The sequence below is a fragment of the Andrena cerasifolii genome, chromosome 5, assembly GCF_050908995.1.
Source record: "Andrena cerasifolii isolate SP2316 chromosome 5, iyAndCera1_principal, whole genome shotgun sequence".
Classification (NCBI taxonomy): Eukaryota; Metazoa; Arthropoda; class Insecta; order Hymenoptera; family Andrenidae; genus Andrena; species Andrena cerasifolii.
The window spans coordinates 4,635,579-4,650,906 of NC_135122.1; the positions used below are offsets into that span (position 1 = coordinate 4,635,579).

The 15,328-nt window shown below is 38.2% G+C and overlaps 2 protein-coding genes across 7 annotated transcripts in view; both read left to right on the forward strand.

Moving 5' to 3' along the window:
• LOC143369275 (endoplasmic reticulum aminopeptidase 1) overlaps positions 1-7,858 on the forward strand; it is a 36,878-nt gene extending 29,020 nt beyond the window's left edge. For all 5 annotated transcript variants that reach the window (XM_076813017.1, XM_076813019.1, XM_076813018.1 and 2 more), the window contains 3 exons: positions 635-777; positions 899-1,251; positions 2,150-7,858. In XM_076813017.1, coding sequence (XP_076669132.1) covers positions 635-777; positions 899-1,251; positions 2,150-2,305 — 652 coding nt within the window. In that variant the 3' untranslated portion in view covers positions 2,306-7,858. The remainder of the gene's footprint in view (positions 1-634; positions 778-898; positions 1,252-2,149) is intronic.
• A 2,794-nt stretch (positions 7,859-10,652) lies between these two features.
• The window catches only part of Cnc (NFE2 like bZIP transcription factor cap-n-collar), a 168,931-nt gene continuing 164,255 nt past the window's right edge, over positions 10,653-15,328 (forward strand). Inside the window, exon 1 of one of the 2 annotated variants that reach the window (XM_076813023.1) lies at positions 10,653-11,029. In XM_076813023.1, the coding sequence (XP_076669138.1) occupies positions 10,940-11,029 (90 nt within the window). In that variant the 5' untranslated portion in view covers positions 10,653-10,939. Of the gene's footprint in view, positions 11,030-12,462; positions 13,827-15,328 lie in introns of those variants that run through there. The other variant, XM_076813022.1, reaches the window with a different exon arrangement.

Consider the following 15,328-nt stretch of genomic DNA (forward strand, 5'->3'; position numbering starts at 1 on the left):
ATTAGATTACATTACATTACATTAGATTACATTAGATTACATTACATTACATTAGATTACATTATATTATATTATATTATTATATATTCTTTAATTCTTTATATATTATTCTTCAGATAATAGAAAGTATTGTATAAGCATAACATAATTACTGTATTTAATGTAATTTTGAAAAGTTTTTATTCAGTTAATACTAGATTTTTTGTTGTTAGTCTATGAGAAGTTCTGTTGCCCTTTGCTGGGTTCATGATTTATATTATACAGAGTGTAATCAAGTTGCTGATAGATTCTCAAGAGCAATGCTTCTTTGTGTAAAAATAAGTCGAAAATGAAGAATATTTTTTTATAAGAAGCTTCATCTTCTTCGTGGCAACAGATAGAGTACAATTATTATTGTCAATGCAATAAATCTTTATACGAGAATAAGCCCTTATGTAAGATTGACAAATTGTATTAAGTGTAACAACTGCATTAACTGTAATACAAAAATAATTAATTTCGAAATGTAACGTTGCTTGAGACACAGTCGATTTTGAAGATGAAACCTTTGTTTCTCAAATACACCCGAACTCAACTTATTCGAATTTAACAATAGGTGGCTTTGTTAAGATGTTAATTAACTTTCTTTTCGTAGGCTTCTCAGAATTGCTGTTCTCCAGTCAGCCGTATCTGTGAAACTGGAGGACGTAGTAAAACCAACAAAAACAATCTTCGACGACTGGATGCTAAGAGGCAAACGAATCGCTCCAAATATTCGAGACGTCGTATATGTTGCAGGTATTATTATTTTTCCTGTAATTTTAGCCCAGATACAGTGTAACACATGTATGTAAAACAAGTTAAGTTCATTCATACATTTGTCTTGCATTTCAAAAATATTAGACACATTTATGTACAGGAATCAAATTCGGTGGTGAAAAGGAATGGAATCATTGTTGGCAGAATTATCAAAAGACGCAGGTACCTAGTGAAAAAAGAATAATGTTGCAAGCTCTAGGAGCGACGACAGACTCGTGGTTGCTACAACGTTACCTTCTGCACTCGTTGGACCGAGACGTTGTAAGGTCACAGGACGTTGAAACTGTTATAGCCTCCGTTGCTAGCAATTCCGATGGCAAATTCCTTGCTTGGCGACACCTTAAAGCGTACTGGCCGCAAATTCACGCGATATTCGGAAACGGATCAATCACAATAGGAGGACTTATATCTGTTGTCATCTCTGACTTCTTCACGGAGTACGATTACCACGAAGTAAGTAAAAATGGCCCATTTTGTCGATGGATAAGATAGTTATTGTAGTAATAACTGCATACAAGTTAATTAATTTCGTAGTATTATAAATCTAATTATACTGTGGCACAATTAATGGTGAAATAATATGCAGGGCGAGGCGCTTAAGATCAGTTCAAGTAACTTTTAAGGGGTTGCATACCCTTGGCAGGTCGGAAAAAGTGTCATTTTTATGATTTTTTCCTTATAAAAAAACGTCATATTTAAAAATCAAGATATACACCTTGTTGTGTATAAATTCAGCTGTATTCTCTTTAAAAAAAAATTGATAACTTAAGAAATAGCAGCACCCTCTCCCAATGCCTCTTCATAGTTACAGCATTTGTGATACCAAAAATATCTCAGAGATTAATGCACCGATTTGAATAAAATTTTGCACAAATATTCTTGAGAATATAATCTAGCTTTTGTCAAGACAATTTTTCGATTAGTGTCCTGTTTTGTTGTTTATTAACAAAAGAAGATGCAAACATAGGTCTAATATCACATGCTGGACTTTGAATAGCTGCCATTTTCAGAAAAATAATTTTTTTCAAAACCAGCGTCGATTTAAAATAAGGCGATTTTTTATTAATAATATTTAGTTATTTATATCTCTATTAAAATATTTATAACGTCTATACTTTGCTCCTTGTAATGTACCTGCTTATCTTTACCCAAGTTGCATTTAATTTAATCATAATTAAAAGAGAAGTAACTCTTAGAATTTCTCGTTCTTTACATGACTTGACAATAATTCTACCGAAATACGAATGCACAATCTACCTTGTAATTGCTTAAACGTTTTGTCACCGTAACAGAAATTAACAATATCTTTGACAGCAATAAGATAACGAGTGTCTCTGATTTTATATCTTAGGTCACAGAATTTTTTAAAAACTTGGATGTCGGAAGTGGTCAGCGAGCATTAGAGCAGAGCCTAGAAACAATCAAGTTTAATATACATTGGGTAAAAGAGAACGCTGAAGTCGTTGATCGATGGCTTATAAACTATTTGGACGTTTACACGAGTTAACCCCTTGTTCGCCGGAAATGGGACAAGAATGACGCAAAATTATCACACAGTCATTCCGTGACGATGCTAACATTTTTTATGGTCTTCATCGATGCATGATACCTTGAAGATTGACAAGATGTGTTCTACAGAAAAGTAAGACTTTTGTTACCGTTCACGAGGTAATCGAATCATTTATTTACTATTTAGATATAATTCGCAGATCAAAAACGACCCATTTCCGTCATGCGCGTCAACAGATTATTTTCGCGGGGCGAGAATTGGCAATCCTTCAGTGATCGAAGGATCGCCTGGTCTCCCTTCAAACGAACGGTACACTGGCCTCGTACGCAAAGTGCTATCAGATTTCGCGCGCTGGGAAGAATCTCTTGACGTTTCGAAACAGAACCGAATTGTTCGTATGTAATACATTATACACCGATTTATACGCACTTTCGAAAGTATTTATTTATTACGCACGCAGCGCGTGCCGATTGGACTACCATGTATAAAGAAAGAAATTATAGGAAGAAAAGACAACGTTGTTCCTAGGACGGTCGCTAAGCCAAGATTTTCCGAAGAGAGGGCTAACGACATACGCCTGATGACGTTGGTACTTTAGGTCTCCCAAAATACTATACTTTATTACAAGGAGTGGCAGTAGTCGTCTCCACGTGATACCCAAGCCCCATTCCTGATCCATCCAGTACATTAATTGAACCGAGTGAAATGAGCTTGCTAAAAATTCGACAAGGAATGCTACTTACACATTTCACAATTCAGCGATGCGCTCTATAGGAGCAGTAGCCACGGCATAGCCTCTGCATAGAGTAATACTTCTGTCTGCGCTAGAACGCGCAACGAAATTTCATTAATCTACTATCCGCTAAATTATTCGTGAAATAACAAAACTTATCTCACCCACTTACTAATTTTATACAGATAACTATTTGTACAATTGCTGAGAAGTGAACAATTTACAAGAGAAGTGTATAAATTACGAAGAAAAAATTGATAAACAATCATTGAGAATCTAAGATCCAGAGATGAGCTGGCTGCTCCTGTAATACGCAGCGCGATTTGCTGTAAATAAAATCAGGAAACGACGTTACACTGCATTCGAACTAATCGAGTTATCATAGAACATACCCGAAACGATTGTGCGATCGATCAGTTATTATAAGTAGCATATCAACATTAGAGAAGTTTGACAGGATAATTTGGCCGAATCTTTGTCAGGCGGTTTTCTAATCCATCGGAGACGGTAATCAAAGATTTGGCCTCGAGCCGGGAGGAGATGTCGCGAGGATTATCTAAGCCTCGAATTGCGAAGAATTGATGTACCGTGTGTGTCATGTATTAATGTTGCTGCAGGTTTGCTGGAGGCGCGGGACACGTCTCGCGTGGAGCTGATCATTCTCCATGTGAAGTAGCATAATAGAAAATCGGATATTTTATTATGAGAATGTGTATAAATTTATGTATGTAATCTTGTGATGCTTTGTGTGGTGTTGTACATATTAACGTAAGAGAGTTGTGTGCCCTGTGTGATCGGATACGTTACAAAGGTATCTAGATGCAGATAAAACACATTAATGCCAAATCTTCTGCTGGCCTTTATAAGAAAATATTCGTGCGATTTTGGCACAATTCACAACCTTGAAATGCTAACCGATAAAATTAAGTTCGTGTCAGCTATCGTTCAACGTTACGGCTACATTTACCGTTTACCACACGTTCAGACTACTCCCTGTGTTTCTCTGATTATCCATTGACAATAACCGCGAAACAATGTAGGAGGGAAAGTATTAAGAAATTCGTTTGTCACACCCCTGAATAAACGTTAATTTAGCATTTGAAGGTTAAAGTATCAAAATTTCAGAAGCTATTCGAAATACGAGCCCGATCCTATGAATACGAAAGAACAAAGTGGAAAAGTACCAAGGACATTTCAGTACGATGATATTGTATGTATAGTATAAAAAAAAAAATTAAGACGGAACACGAACAATATTCCTGCCCAATCGAGAAATGTTGAGAAACTCTGTACATAAGATTTTTTAAGCTTTCACGGTTACGAATTCGGAGGCTTTCAAACGTATGCCGTGGGGTCGTCCTTAAATTACGTGGAGGAGTTTTTGGGGAGGATTTTACGTAATATTTTTTTAACCTAATTTTCAATAGAAGTAGCCTAAAAAACGATGTTTCATCACAAACCTTTAAAAGAATTTTAATACCTAAGAAATGCAATGTAAAAAATATTACGTAAGGAAGGGGGGAATTTGGATTATAAAATCTTACGAATTCTTATATTGGGGAAAGGAGGGTCAAAATCGGAGAAATTACCCATGGGTAATATAAGAATGGCCCCACGTATCCTTTCGAAAAAGTGTTCCGACATTTCGCTGGTATTTACATTAACATTCAGCACTCGATATTAGTACTTCCGGAGACTCCCCGCGAAGCTGTACACGTATAACTGCAACGCTGGCAAAACGCTGAAACTAGCCTCCTCAAAGGACATGGTTTACCTGCAGGGCTGCACAAGGAGGCGTTTTCAGCGCCTAGCTGCGAGCAACCAGCCGAGCGTCGAGCTATTCCGTTGCTAAGGGTAGAATCAGTGAGGAGAACTGCGGTAGCCTAGGACTCAGGGCTGGGTAACCCGCGGCCCGTTCCCCGACTTGCCTACTCTGCTGGGCCGCAGGAGAACGACCCCACCATACTCTTTTAACTCCTACAGTGTACGCCAGGGCTCTCCCAGGTCAGGGATACCGCGCGACGCTAACCGCGAAGACGCTACCCCGGCTAGCCCGTCATGGCAGCCTTCGTAGCGTCGCGCGGTCGCCTTGACGACGGAAGGCACGCTGCGCCAGAGGAAGATTGGAAGGGGAAGCAGGCGCGTGAGGGGCCCCTACGCTGGAAAGCCCTGGTGTACTATTGCGAGATGAGAAGAAGACCGACTACCCACAAGCTGAAATGTCACAGGGACAAGAGGAATCCTCCGCTCGCTCCACCCAATTCCTTGCAACAAAGTCCGCCGCGTAACGCAGAACGCGAACGAAACAAATCACGACAGCCCACGGATATGGAGAGCCGCTAAGAACCTAAAAGTAGGATTTCTTGGAGGGGATAGGGTCGAGCGAGCGAGCGATTCCCCTTGCCCCTGTGACATTTCAGCTTGTGGGTAGTCGGTCTTCTTCTCATCTCGCAATAGTACGCCGTACCTATATATGACCGCATTCGTAGGAGTAAAAGGAAGGGACATAGAGTGGCGGCTAATCTGCTGATAGTGGGTGAACCGGCTGACTGGTAGTGGGGACTGTGCGGCCCGCGGCGAGGAACAAGTTGCTCAGCCCTGGACTAGGACTCAGGGCTGGGCAACCCGCGGCCCATGGGCCGCATGCGACCCCCACCATACTCTTTTAACTCCTACAGTATACGCCGTACCTATATGTGACCGCACTCGTAGGAAGGGACATGGAGTGGCGGCTAATCTGCTGATGGTGGGGGAACCGGCTGACTGGTAGTGGGGACAGTGGGGCCCGCGGCGGCGAGTTGCTCAGCCCTGGCCTAGTTGCGTGCCGTAGGCGCGTAGCGCAAGCATATGTATGGCTGGGTTTCTTGTGGGGCCCCAGTGCAGAGTAGGGGGACAGCTCGACTCTCGGCGGGTTGCTCGCAGCCAGGCGCTGAAAACGGCCCCTTGTGCAGCTCTGGTTTACCTTTAGAAAACTCGATCAGTATTGATATCTTACGTGCGTTTGGATTTCACTCTTTGAAAACCGTTTGTTATGCGTCTATTATCTTCTGCTGTACCGTATCCAGTGCTCGGCCGAATCTCACGAATATTGGATTTCGAGTGTTCTTATCACTTCCATTAAAAAAATTGAAGCACTGATTATTTAAAAGGGAACCGTTCACATTACGATTAGTTACCACGCTAGAGCACATAGGACACGATCGATCTCTGTCTACGATCCATTGACAAAACTGCCGACGATGCTTGGAACTCGAATCCCCCGCGGGAAAGGTAGCATTTCTTTCGACGCCCGTGCTATTTCCCACGTGTTTTCGATCAGAGTACAATTACTTGAATGCCCCCCGAGGAATAAAATTTCTTTGTAAAATTCGTCGATATTTACCAGATTAGGATACTCCGGCATGTATACACCTAGAAATGGAAAAGGTCTGTAAATAACGGCTGCATGAATCTTTTATCGTCCCTTTAAGTAGATTTTGATACACTCCAACGGCGAATTAATGAATCGACGCACAACTAGATACCTTACGTGTAAATAGCATATTTTTTCACTAACAGATATCCTCTCTTGTTAAAGATTTAATGAACGAAGTCGCTCCATGATGCTCGCGGAAGCGTCTGGTTCGCCCATTTTGAGTACGAAGGGAGCACGAACCGATTGGCCTATTTTACAACAATTCATGTAACATCCGAAAGTACTCGTTTAAGAAGAACGCGCGATTCTCTCGTTAATTTCAGTCGAAGAATATCATCGCACAGATTGTCACGTTCCGTTACGAGCAGGTCCATATTTCAGTGCAGCCTTAACGAGAACCATTTATTATTAGTTATAGCCGGTCTAAGGAAAGAATCGATGTGAGAGACCTCCCACCAGTCATCCTGGCGTGGAGAACACTTTCCCCACGTACTTCCTCGGCTGATGGTTTGGATTCTTACGAAATGTTAAAGCTTGGACATCCGTTCAATATTTTAGCGTGTATGAGTACTCGATCCTAAACAACAAATGTCCTTTAAGTACTTAGCCGATCGATATTCGTGAGTACGACCCCGATATTAACTGTAAATTTTATGTAAAAATCATTAAAGTAAGGTATTATTCTCTGTTATTCTTCATTTGAGGTACTTAGGTATTCGAAAGCGTTATTCTTCGGCAGTGAATAAAGAATATATTATTTGTGAATAACAGGTATTGGATAAGTGGCTTTTAAACGTAATCAAACCAATTGTTTACCACGAAACCTTTCTAATACTTTGCTCGAAGTGTCTGAGTTATGGAGGTTCTCGCTCCTAGAATATCCCCCGTGAGAATAAGTCGATTCTTTCTTCGGCCCTACTCTAATTGTTTCCTCTTTCTCACGATAATCGGCCAACACTACCTACTTTGTTCTGTTGTTACTATACAAAGGTCTAACAGTATTAGAGAAAGCTCACACTTTATTGAGGTGTTACAAATGGTATCAGATACTAATAAGATGCATTTCGTTTCGAGTCTAAAGTAATTTTGAGTATATATCAAGCCCACTAGGTACGGAATGAAACGATGCAAAAGTTCTACCGAAAGACTGGACATCAGAGTAATCAAGAAGAGTACATACTTATATGTATTTTATGCAATCACGACCCGATACCGTTACGTCTTAAGAGAACGAGGCTGTCTTGCATCTCATATTTATGAATGAATTATATATATATAACTATATATTGTATACCGTTCTCTACTGTACTGTTGTCATAGATATTTTGTTGTATAAAAGAATATGAGATATGTACAAGCATACAAATGAATATATTATATGTTTAAAGTAATGTGAACGTAATTTATTTGTATCGATGTTTTATAACCCAATATTTCTACCAAATTTATTAGAAATGTATGTAAGTGTACAAATTACTTCTAACAGCTGTGTATTAACATTTACTAAAAATACAGCTGCAGTTTTCGACTCATACTGGCAATAATTTGCAGATAAATTTCGAAGACAATGATTCTACTACAAAAAGTCATACAAAATATTCTGCCATTTATTATCATATATACATGCATGTGTAGCATAAAATATATAGTACTTATTCACTTAAGGATTATTTTCTATATAAGATGTTTTAAATTCACACAAGAAATTTAACGAAATTTAATACAAAACTGTGGAAAGATGTTTTCAATTTTTTTTCAACGCATGTTAATTAATTAATAATCGAACAAGTAACGTTTTTATCTGTGAAAAGCAAATCTACTTCGAAGATTGAACAAACCAGATATATATCCTGGTGTTCCTGGCATTGACACGTATAGTTACCTCGAAAAATAAATGAATGACCAAAAATCAGGGCAAAGTAACAGTGATTAATTTTCTGTGAATGGATAAATTTATATGGAGATGTTATTGAAACAAAAATTACATGCAACTTGCCTAAATGTACGATAACAGGTAAACGATATCTAATTCCATCATTGTAATGGTTTTGGAACATAGAGTTGGGCGTAGGACAGGCGTGATATCAATCTTTACGAATATTTATTAACACTTTTTATAGTTACGTAAATTAAATTTCAGAAATATGTAGCAGTGTATACTAGACTACCACTCTATCCGCGATAAGTCTCACAATCAAATATGATTTTTGTAAATCAATACAAGCTATCAGCAATGGCCGCAAGTCAGTTTTCTACTGTACCTGTCCGTATATAATGTACTAAATCCACTGGCGCGGTATAGGATAGGCCTTTCACAACAGGCGAAGTATAGAATAGGCCTACATGTACGTATGCATCTAATGTATTTTCACGGCCCAGCTTCTGCGGCTCTAGAGCCCCATTACCATTACTGAGTCACCCGCAACGTTACCAGCACACTACAGAAACAGATCAAAACGCTCATTATGGTGGGAATTAGAATTTAAATGAATTTATATAAAAAATTCGGGGTGCAACACGGCGCTGGTAGCGTCTCTGGTAATTATGTGAAACAGACCAATAAATTTGTTTTTAATTCATGTGCCAATTGTAAGAATATGAACAGCAAATGGTGTAAAAAAATGCATATTTTAAAAATGGGGGAACTTCAAACATTTTCGCCAAAAAATTCGCGTCTTATTTGTTTAAAAATAGTAGTTAAAATTAATAATTTGTTTAAACATTGTGTTTAGGGAAGACCAGGACAAAACCGGGGCCCTAAAGGGTAAAATAAATTATTAATATAAAATAATTTATATTGCTACTGTTCTAATGCAGTACATATATCTTACTGAAATGGGTTTGTATTTAATATGTGCTGGCAATGAGACAGTTTTTACAGCCAGTAGCAAAGCTTAATTGGTGTCTTTTAATAATGATAAGCAGTATCTTTGATTTCTGTTTTATTTTATTGAAATCGAAGTTGTAACACTTAATCTATAGGGCCCCGGTTTTGTCCTGATCCTCCCCAAGCACAGTCTTGCAAGGGGTAGTAGGGGGCCTCGGTTAGCGGCCCATACCCAGCAGGATATCGGTTAAGACCCCGCTGAGTGACCTCACACCTAAGTCACTATAGCTCGTAGAGGCACTATACATGAAGGATGGTCAGTTGAACAACTATTTCCCGAAATAGTATTGAGAGCAACTGGAGACTTTACACGTACAGTTTTGGAGCGCACGCCTAGAGTGTAAGCTCCGAAACTGCGAGAAAAACTGCCCGTCTAAAGCCGGCTAATGCCTCATATGTTTTTAATTACGACTAATGTAAATGAAACAAATAAATAACACTTCATTGCTAAATACATTCGACTATTTAATCATACTAACACACTGATTGCACATCTAATACGAATAAATCGCCAAATCTGAATTTGTTTTGCATTAAAAATCTCTATTCGATATTTCAATGAATGTTTTAAATATATTTCACAAATTCTCTCAATCTGCATAGAACGATTCAGGAATATATTATAGTCACTACGTTAAGTGATCGCTTGATTAATTAAATTTAATTTATCACCTATCTATATAGACAGATTTAAATTTTTTCCGTTGAATAGACATGTGCACTTAAAAATTGAGTTGTTTATCCATTAGAAAGACTGAATACATATTGCCTTATAATTTGTTACAAACTGTATTATAAATTACTATGATTTAATATTCATTATCGTTGTAATAAATATTGCACAATAACAATAAAATGGTTTCACGATGCAACCCTAACGAATTCAATATGAATTCTCTAGTATTTTATTAAAAATTTCATCCTCCTCGTACATTGAATATTCACCGCAAATATGCTACTGCAAAGCAAGTTATTTATTGACAACAGGTAACTAAACTTTACGGCTAACTACTTAAATTACTGATTATATATTCATGTGCAGCTGTGAATAATTCCCTAATCGTTAAATATGATAAATCGTCGGTTAATGAGTCGCCAGGTACTTAAGATCTATATCTCGGTGATAACCGCTGAATTAAATGCGCCTGCGTGTTAACATTTCGGATACGGAAACGTCGATATAACGCAACGCGTGCGGAATCGCCCGCGCCATGTTCAAATAGCGCGCTAGTCGCCCGCAGTGACGTAGCGCAAGTAAAATCCTAATTATCTTGTATTGGAACGACAGACCGGTTGCTTTCGCTCCGATCGTAATAACCGCACTATTGCGCGAACGAATATCCCGGCACAGAAATACCTGTCACACACCTCTAACCAAAATATGGCGTAGAAATCGAGAAGTAGTTTACAGCTAACCTCCGTCAAGGATTCGTCAAAGTGAGAGTGCTTCCCGAAGTTTAGTGACGTAATGTGCTTCACTCCCATACTTGTAGTAACCAGTGACAATTCTCCAGTCCGTCTTCGCCGTTACCTAGTGGATTTCTCTTGAAGAACTCGTAGTGCTGGTTCCAAAGTTTAAAATTTAATAGAAATATCATGCTACAAGCAGAGGATTTACCACGAATGACATCATTATCACCCGGCAACGATGCAACAGATTTAAAGTCAAGGAAGCTTGTGTACAAGGTATGTGTTGGTGTTCGTACGAATTTATGCGCACGCGTGTGCGATGCATGCAAGTGCACGATATTCACGCATTGCTTGATTACTCGATAAGTTGGATTAGTAACATAAATATGGCAACTGCGCATAATGTTCCAGCACGATCCCGGGCGACGTTCTATTACCGTGAATTTGATTGCGTGTTCTATTGGCATAATTTGGAACCACGCACTTCCAAATAGCAATGTGAATATATCAGAATAACATTCGTTAGAGAAATCTATGCTTCGACACAATGTTTTTTAAATTTTTTTTCTTACGCTTCAACACGTGGCAGCGTGTTACCTACAGAGAAGCAGGCATACGTTCAGCACGAATTATCGACGGAAAACATGTTATTTTGTGAACACCGTCACATCACCTATGAACTTAATCTGCATATTGTCGAGGATTGTCTATTCGATGGTATTGCTACCAGCAAACGCATAGATTTATGTTATTTTAGTTTCATTAATATGTTGATAACGGCAGTATTTAAATAGATAAATACGAGATTTATCTACGATTGCGTGCGATATAGTAAATATCGCTTGCTAATGTGTATACACATGCATATGTCGTCCCAAATGCATTTATTTATTCACCTACTATTTATGTAGGGAATAAATATTGTAAATGTAAATATTGATAGACTGCATATCAATAAAAACAAATAAGCGAAAGTAGGTATAAAAGATTAAAATATAGATACATAAAAATGTTGATATTTTTCTACATATTTGTAAACACAGGTGTGATAACTTTTATCTGTTTTGGGAAATTTTAAATCTGTTAATAATTCAGTTACTAAACAAATATTTTTACGAATCAAGATCTATGATATAATTGAAATATATAATGAAAATTAAACTAAAGTACATTTTAACAATTTAACGTGGAGAAAAATATACAACGACGAATCCTCGTATGTGAGAATGAAAGAAATCGGTACATAGCAAACGCAATCTTATTTGCAGTGAAAACGCAGTGAAATACAATTATCGTTACATAAATGTGTGCATAATCTGTTTCAATGCAGTTTTAACATATCAATGTATCTTCTGCTTTACCTACAATTAGTAAGAACGAGTGAAATTGAAAAATACGAAGGGACGTCAAATGATGCCACATGAAATTTCTGATTTCACATATCTCTTAGCATACACAAATACTGTGTAGTCGACAGATGTGTTACCGCCGTTTTTTATATTAATCTGCAATTTTCGCGCACTATCGAGATTTGCGCAGCGCTTCCGATATCCCGAAACACTTGAAGTCACGTAAACAATAATAATAAATTCAGTGCGTCAGCGATCTAAATTCGGTGAGTTTAAGGCTAAACGGATTGGTTGCCTACAGTAGCAACATATAGGGAGAAGCATGCAATTGCGGCGGCCCTGAGAAACAACGTTGCCTGAGCGAGTGCTGAGTCACATATCGCGAGCGATCTTGCCCAGCAAGGTGTGCTAGTTCGTTTCTCCGTGAAATGCATCCAGTTGCATTAGTATAACGTTATCGTCGTTAGAACTGTAACATTCTCGAAGCAAGATGATTTAACCAAAGGGGTTTTTAGCGCTTGTCGCGGGCCTCGAATATTTATTAGGAAGAAAATTTTAAGCAGTTCGAGACCCGGTGCCCTTTGTGGATCTGTCAGTTTCTCCTATTAGACCGAATTCTTAATTGTTACGATAATTGTCATAGCGTGTCAGTGCGAACGAAGTGTTGCTCTTAATCCAAAGGAGTATCATCTGAAATTATCAAATAAAATCCGAGGCATGCGTGGGATGTGCGCGACGTGCACTGAAGTTTGACGTGGCCAGTGTGTGTTTTGAGGTTATTTTAGTATTCGTGTAACTGACCTATACGTGCTTAAAGAGAGCTCCGAATCTTTATTTTCATTTTGACGGTCTGTCGAATAAGTTGCCCCAGCAGCGACTCCGGCCACCGTACTTCCGAACATAATTTAAAACTTGCTCCGACTGCGGGAGAGACAAAAACAAACGTTGTTTAAGTGAAGTTTAACCTTAATAACACCACGAACGGTGAATCCGTCGTTTCTCGTCGTCGAGAAACCGTCCGCTGGATCGAATGCACATTTAATTCGATGAGACACAGACGACTGTGCGAACGATATCGAATGTCTGGCACGCACGCAAAGCGATAACCCAAAATTTCATCATGAGCAGTTTCTTCGCGACGTCTTGCCTGCTCTTTGTATTCAATATCACTGCCAAGCCGCTGTGACAATACGTTAATTTACCTTGGGCCGCGAATATATTCCACGACATTCGGAGCTGATTTGGAATTAACCGGCACGATGTTGTGTCTGAAGAAATTGTACCGCGAGGAGCTGCTGCAGCTCGCGCTGCTACTGTCTCTGTTGCGGGTAGATCCGGAATCCTACCTCGGCTTGGACATCCAAACCATCGGCGTAGGTTCGCTAGATCTAAACAACGGATCTGGCTGGCACGGCGATGCTCATACGATAGTTCATCGTCCCATGTTCGTCCATCCGAAGAACCTGGACTCGGTGCTTTTAAACTATGAGAGGGACTTGTTCGAAGATTTAAATTCGTTAGGAAGATACAATAGAATGAATTCTGGATTAAACGACATCCACGCGTATCTGTTGAATATCGAGGAATCAGCCAGAGATATTTCCATGGCGGGGCCTAGTATATCAGACTCAACAGATCCGGCTAGAAATATGACATCGCCCGATCCACCAGATACTTCGCAGAGTCCCAATCAACCAGCTAGCGCAGCGGAACTTACCCAAGAGGTATTTTGTCTTGAGTTCTTTGTTAATGTAAATTGGGACTAAAGAGCGACCCAGAAATGAGGCCTTTTTTAGCCTTTTTTTTGTCCTACGATTTTGGGTACGGAATTCTGTGCCAAATGATACCTTATGATGAGACATCGATCGCAACAAATTTTTCAGTCGAGATGGCAATTAGTTTTTGAGATATGGGAGGTAGGACGGAGCGATACTAGGGTAAATGTCCCAATTAATGCCGGCGTCTCTATAACTGCAACTTCATTTATTTTACTTAATAAACACGCAACGTATAAAGAATAGTGTAGAAAAGAATTTATCATAAAATTGGGACTGTTCTTTTTCTTTTTATTATTATAGTGCATTCTTTACACGTATATTCTTTATACATTACGTTTTTTTTTTTAAGTGAAATAAATAAAGTGGCAGTAATAGGAAGACCGACAGTAAATGGGACATCTACCCTATATAGGCGAAAATTTAAATTTGAGTTTTCAGTTGGCCTGGGTGTGGGGTAGTTGTCTTTTGAATAATCAAACACAACTGTAAAAAATTTTGGAAAAATATTCATGTTTTCAGATTCCTTTTTCTCATAAAAATGATCATATAATCATATAATCATTTTTAGGAGAATCCAATCGTCATAAAAAAAATCATGGATCAGTTTGAAGGTCTCTAGAATATATGCCAATAATTTTTTTTATTGAAATTTAATCACAGTTTTTGTAAAAAAATTCTACATTACCACATGTCGAGAGAAAACGAAGAAAATCTTTAAATAGTTGTAACTTTTACAAATTTCAATATTAGAAGCTAAAAATCTACAGAGTTGTTGCTCGGACATCCTATTTTGAGAGAAAAAATAGTTTGTGAGTCAGCTTTGGAGAAAAGGTATTTATTTTATATACAAAAAGTACAGAGCGTCAAAATCAGCTTATGGGTGGCTCACACCCAGAGTGTCAACGAAGGGTTAAATTTTCCGTTCCGCTCTAATGGGAGCTCAGAGAAGTGAAAATTCTTTAACGCGTCAGCCCATACGCTTACACGATTACTTGAAGTTGAATTTCACAGAAACGCAACGATATGTTGTAATTAACTATCCATATTCCTATTCGTCAACTAAGAGTTATGATTTCACGTTAAATATTATTTAAAACAAGGATTAAACGATACTCGTGATTTCATTATGTATATATTTTTTAACGATAATATAATTTATATACAATTCAAAATTTATATATTTTTTTTTGTAATATTGCATGAGGTATGTTTTGCAAAATAATTACTTCTCTGTTCAAAATTGAATGCATTACTGTATTGCCATTTTAATTATTCGATTCTTATTGATGAATTATTTGGGTACTGATACTGTATACTGCAATTTCTTTCAAATAACATAGAAAAACTCCAGAACTGCAGAAAATGAGATATTAATTTATATATGAAGATTATATGAAATTTAAAACCGTCGACGGACGCGGTAAAATTGTTTAAGCTTTTACTCCTTT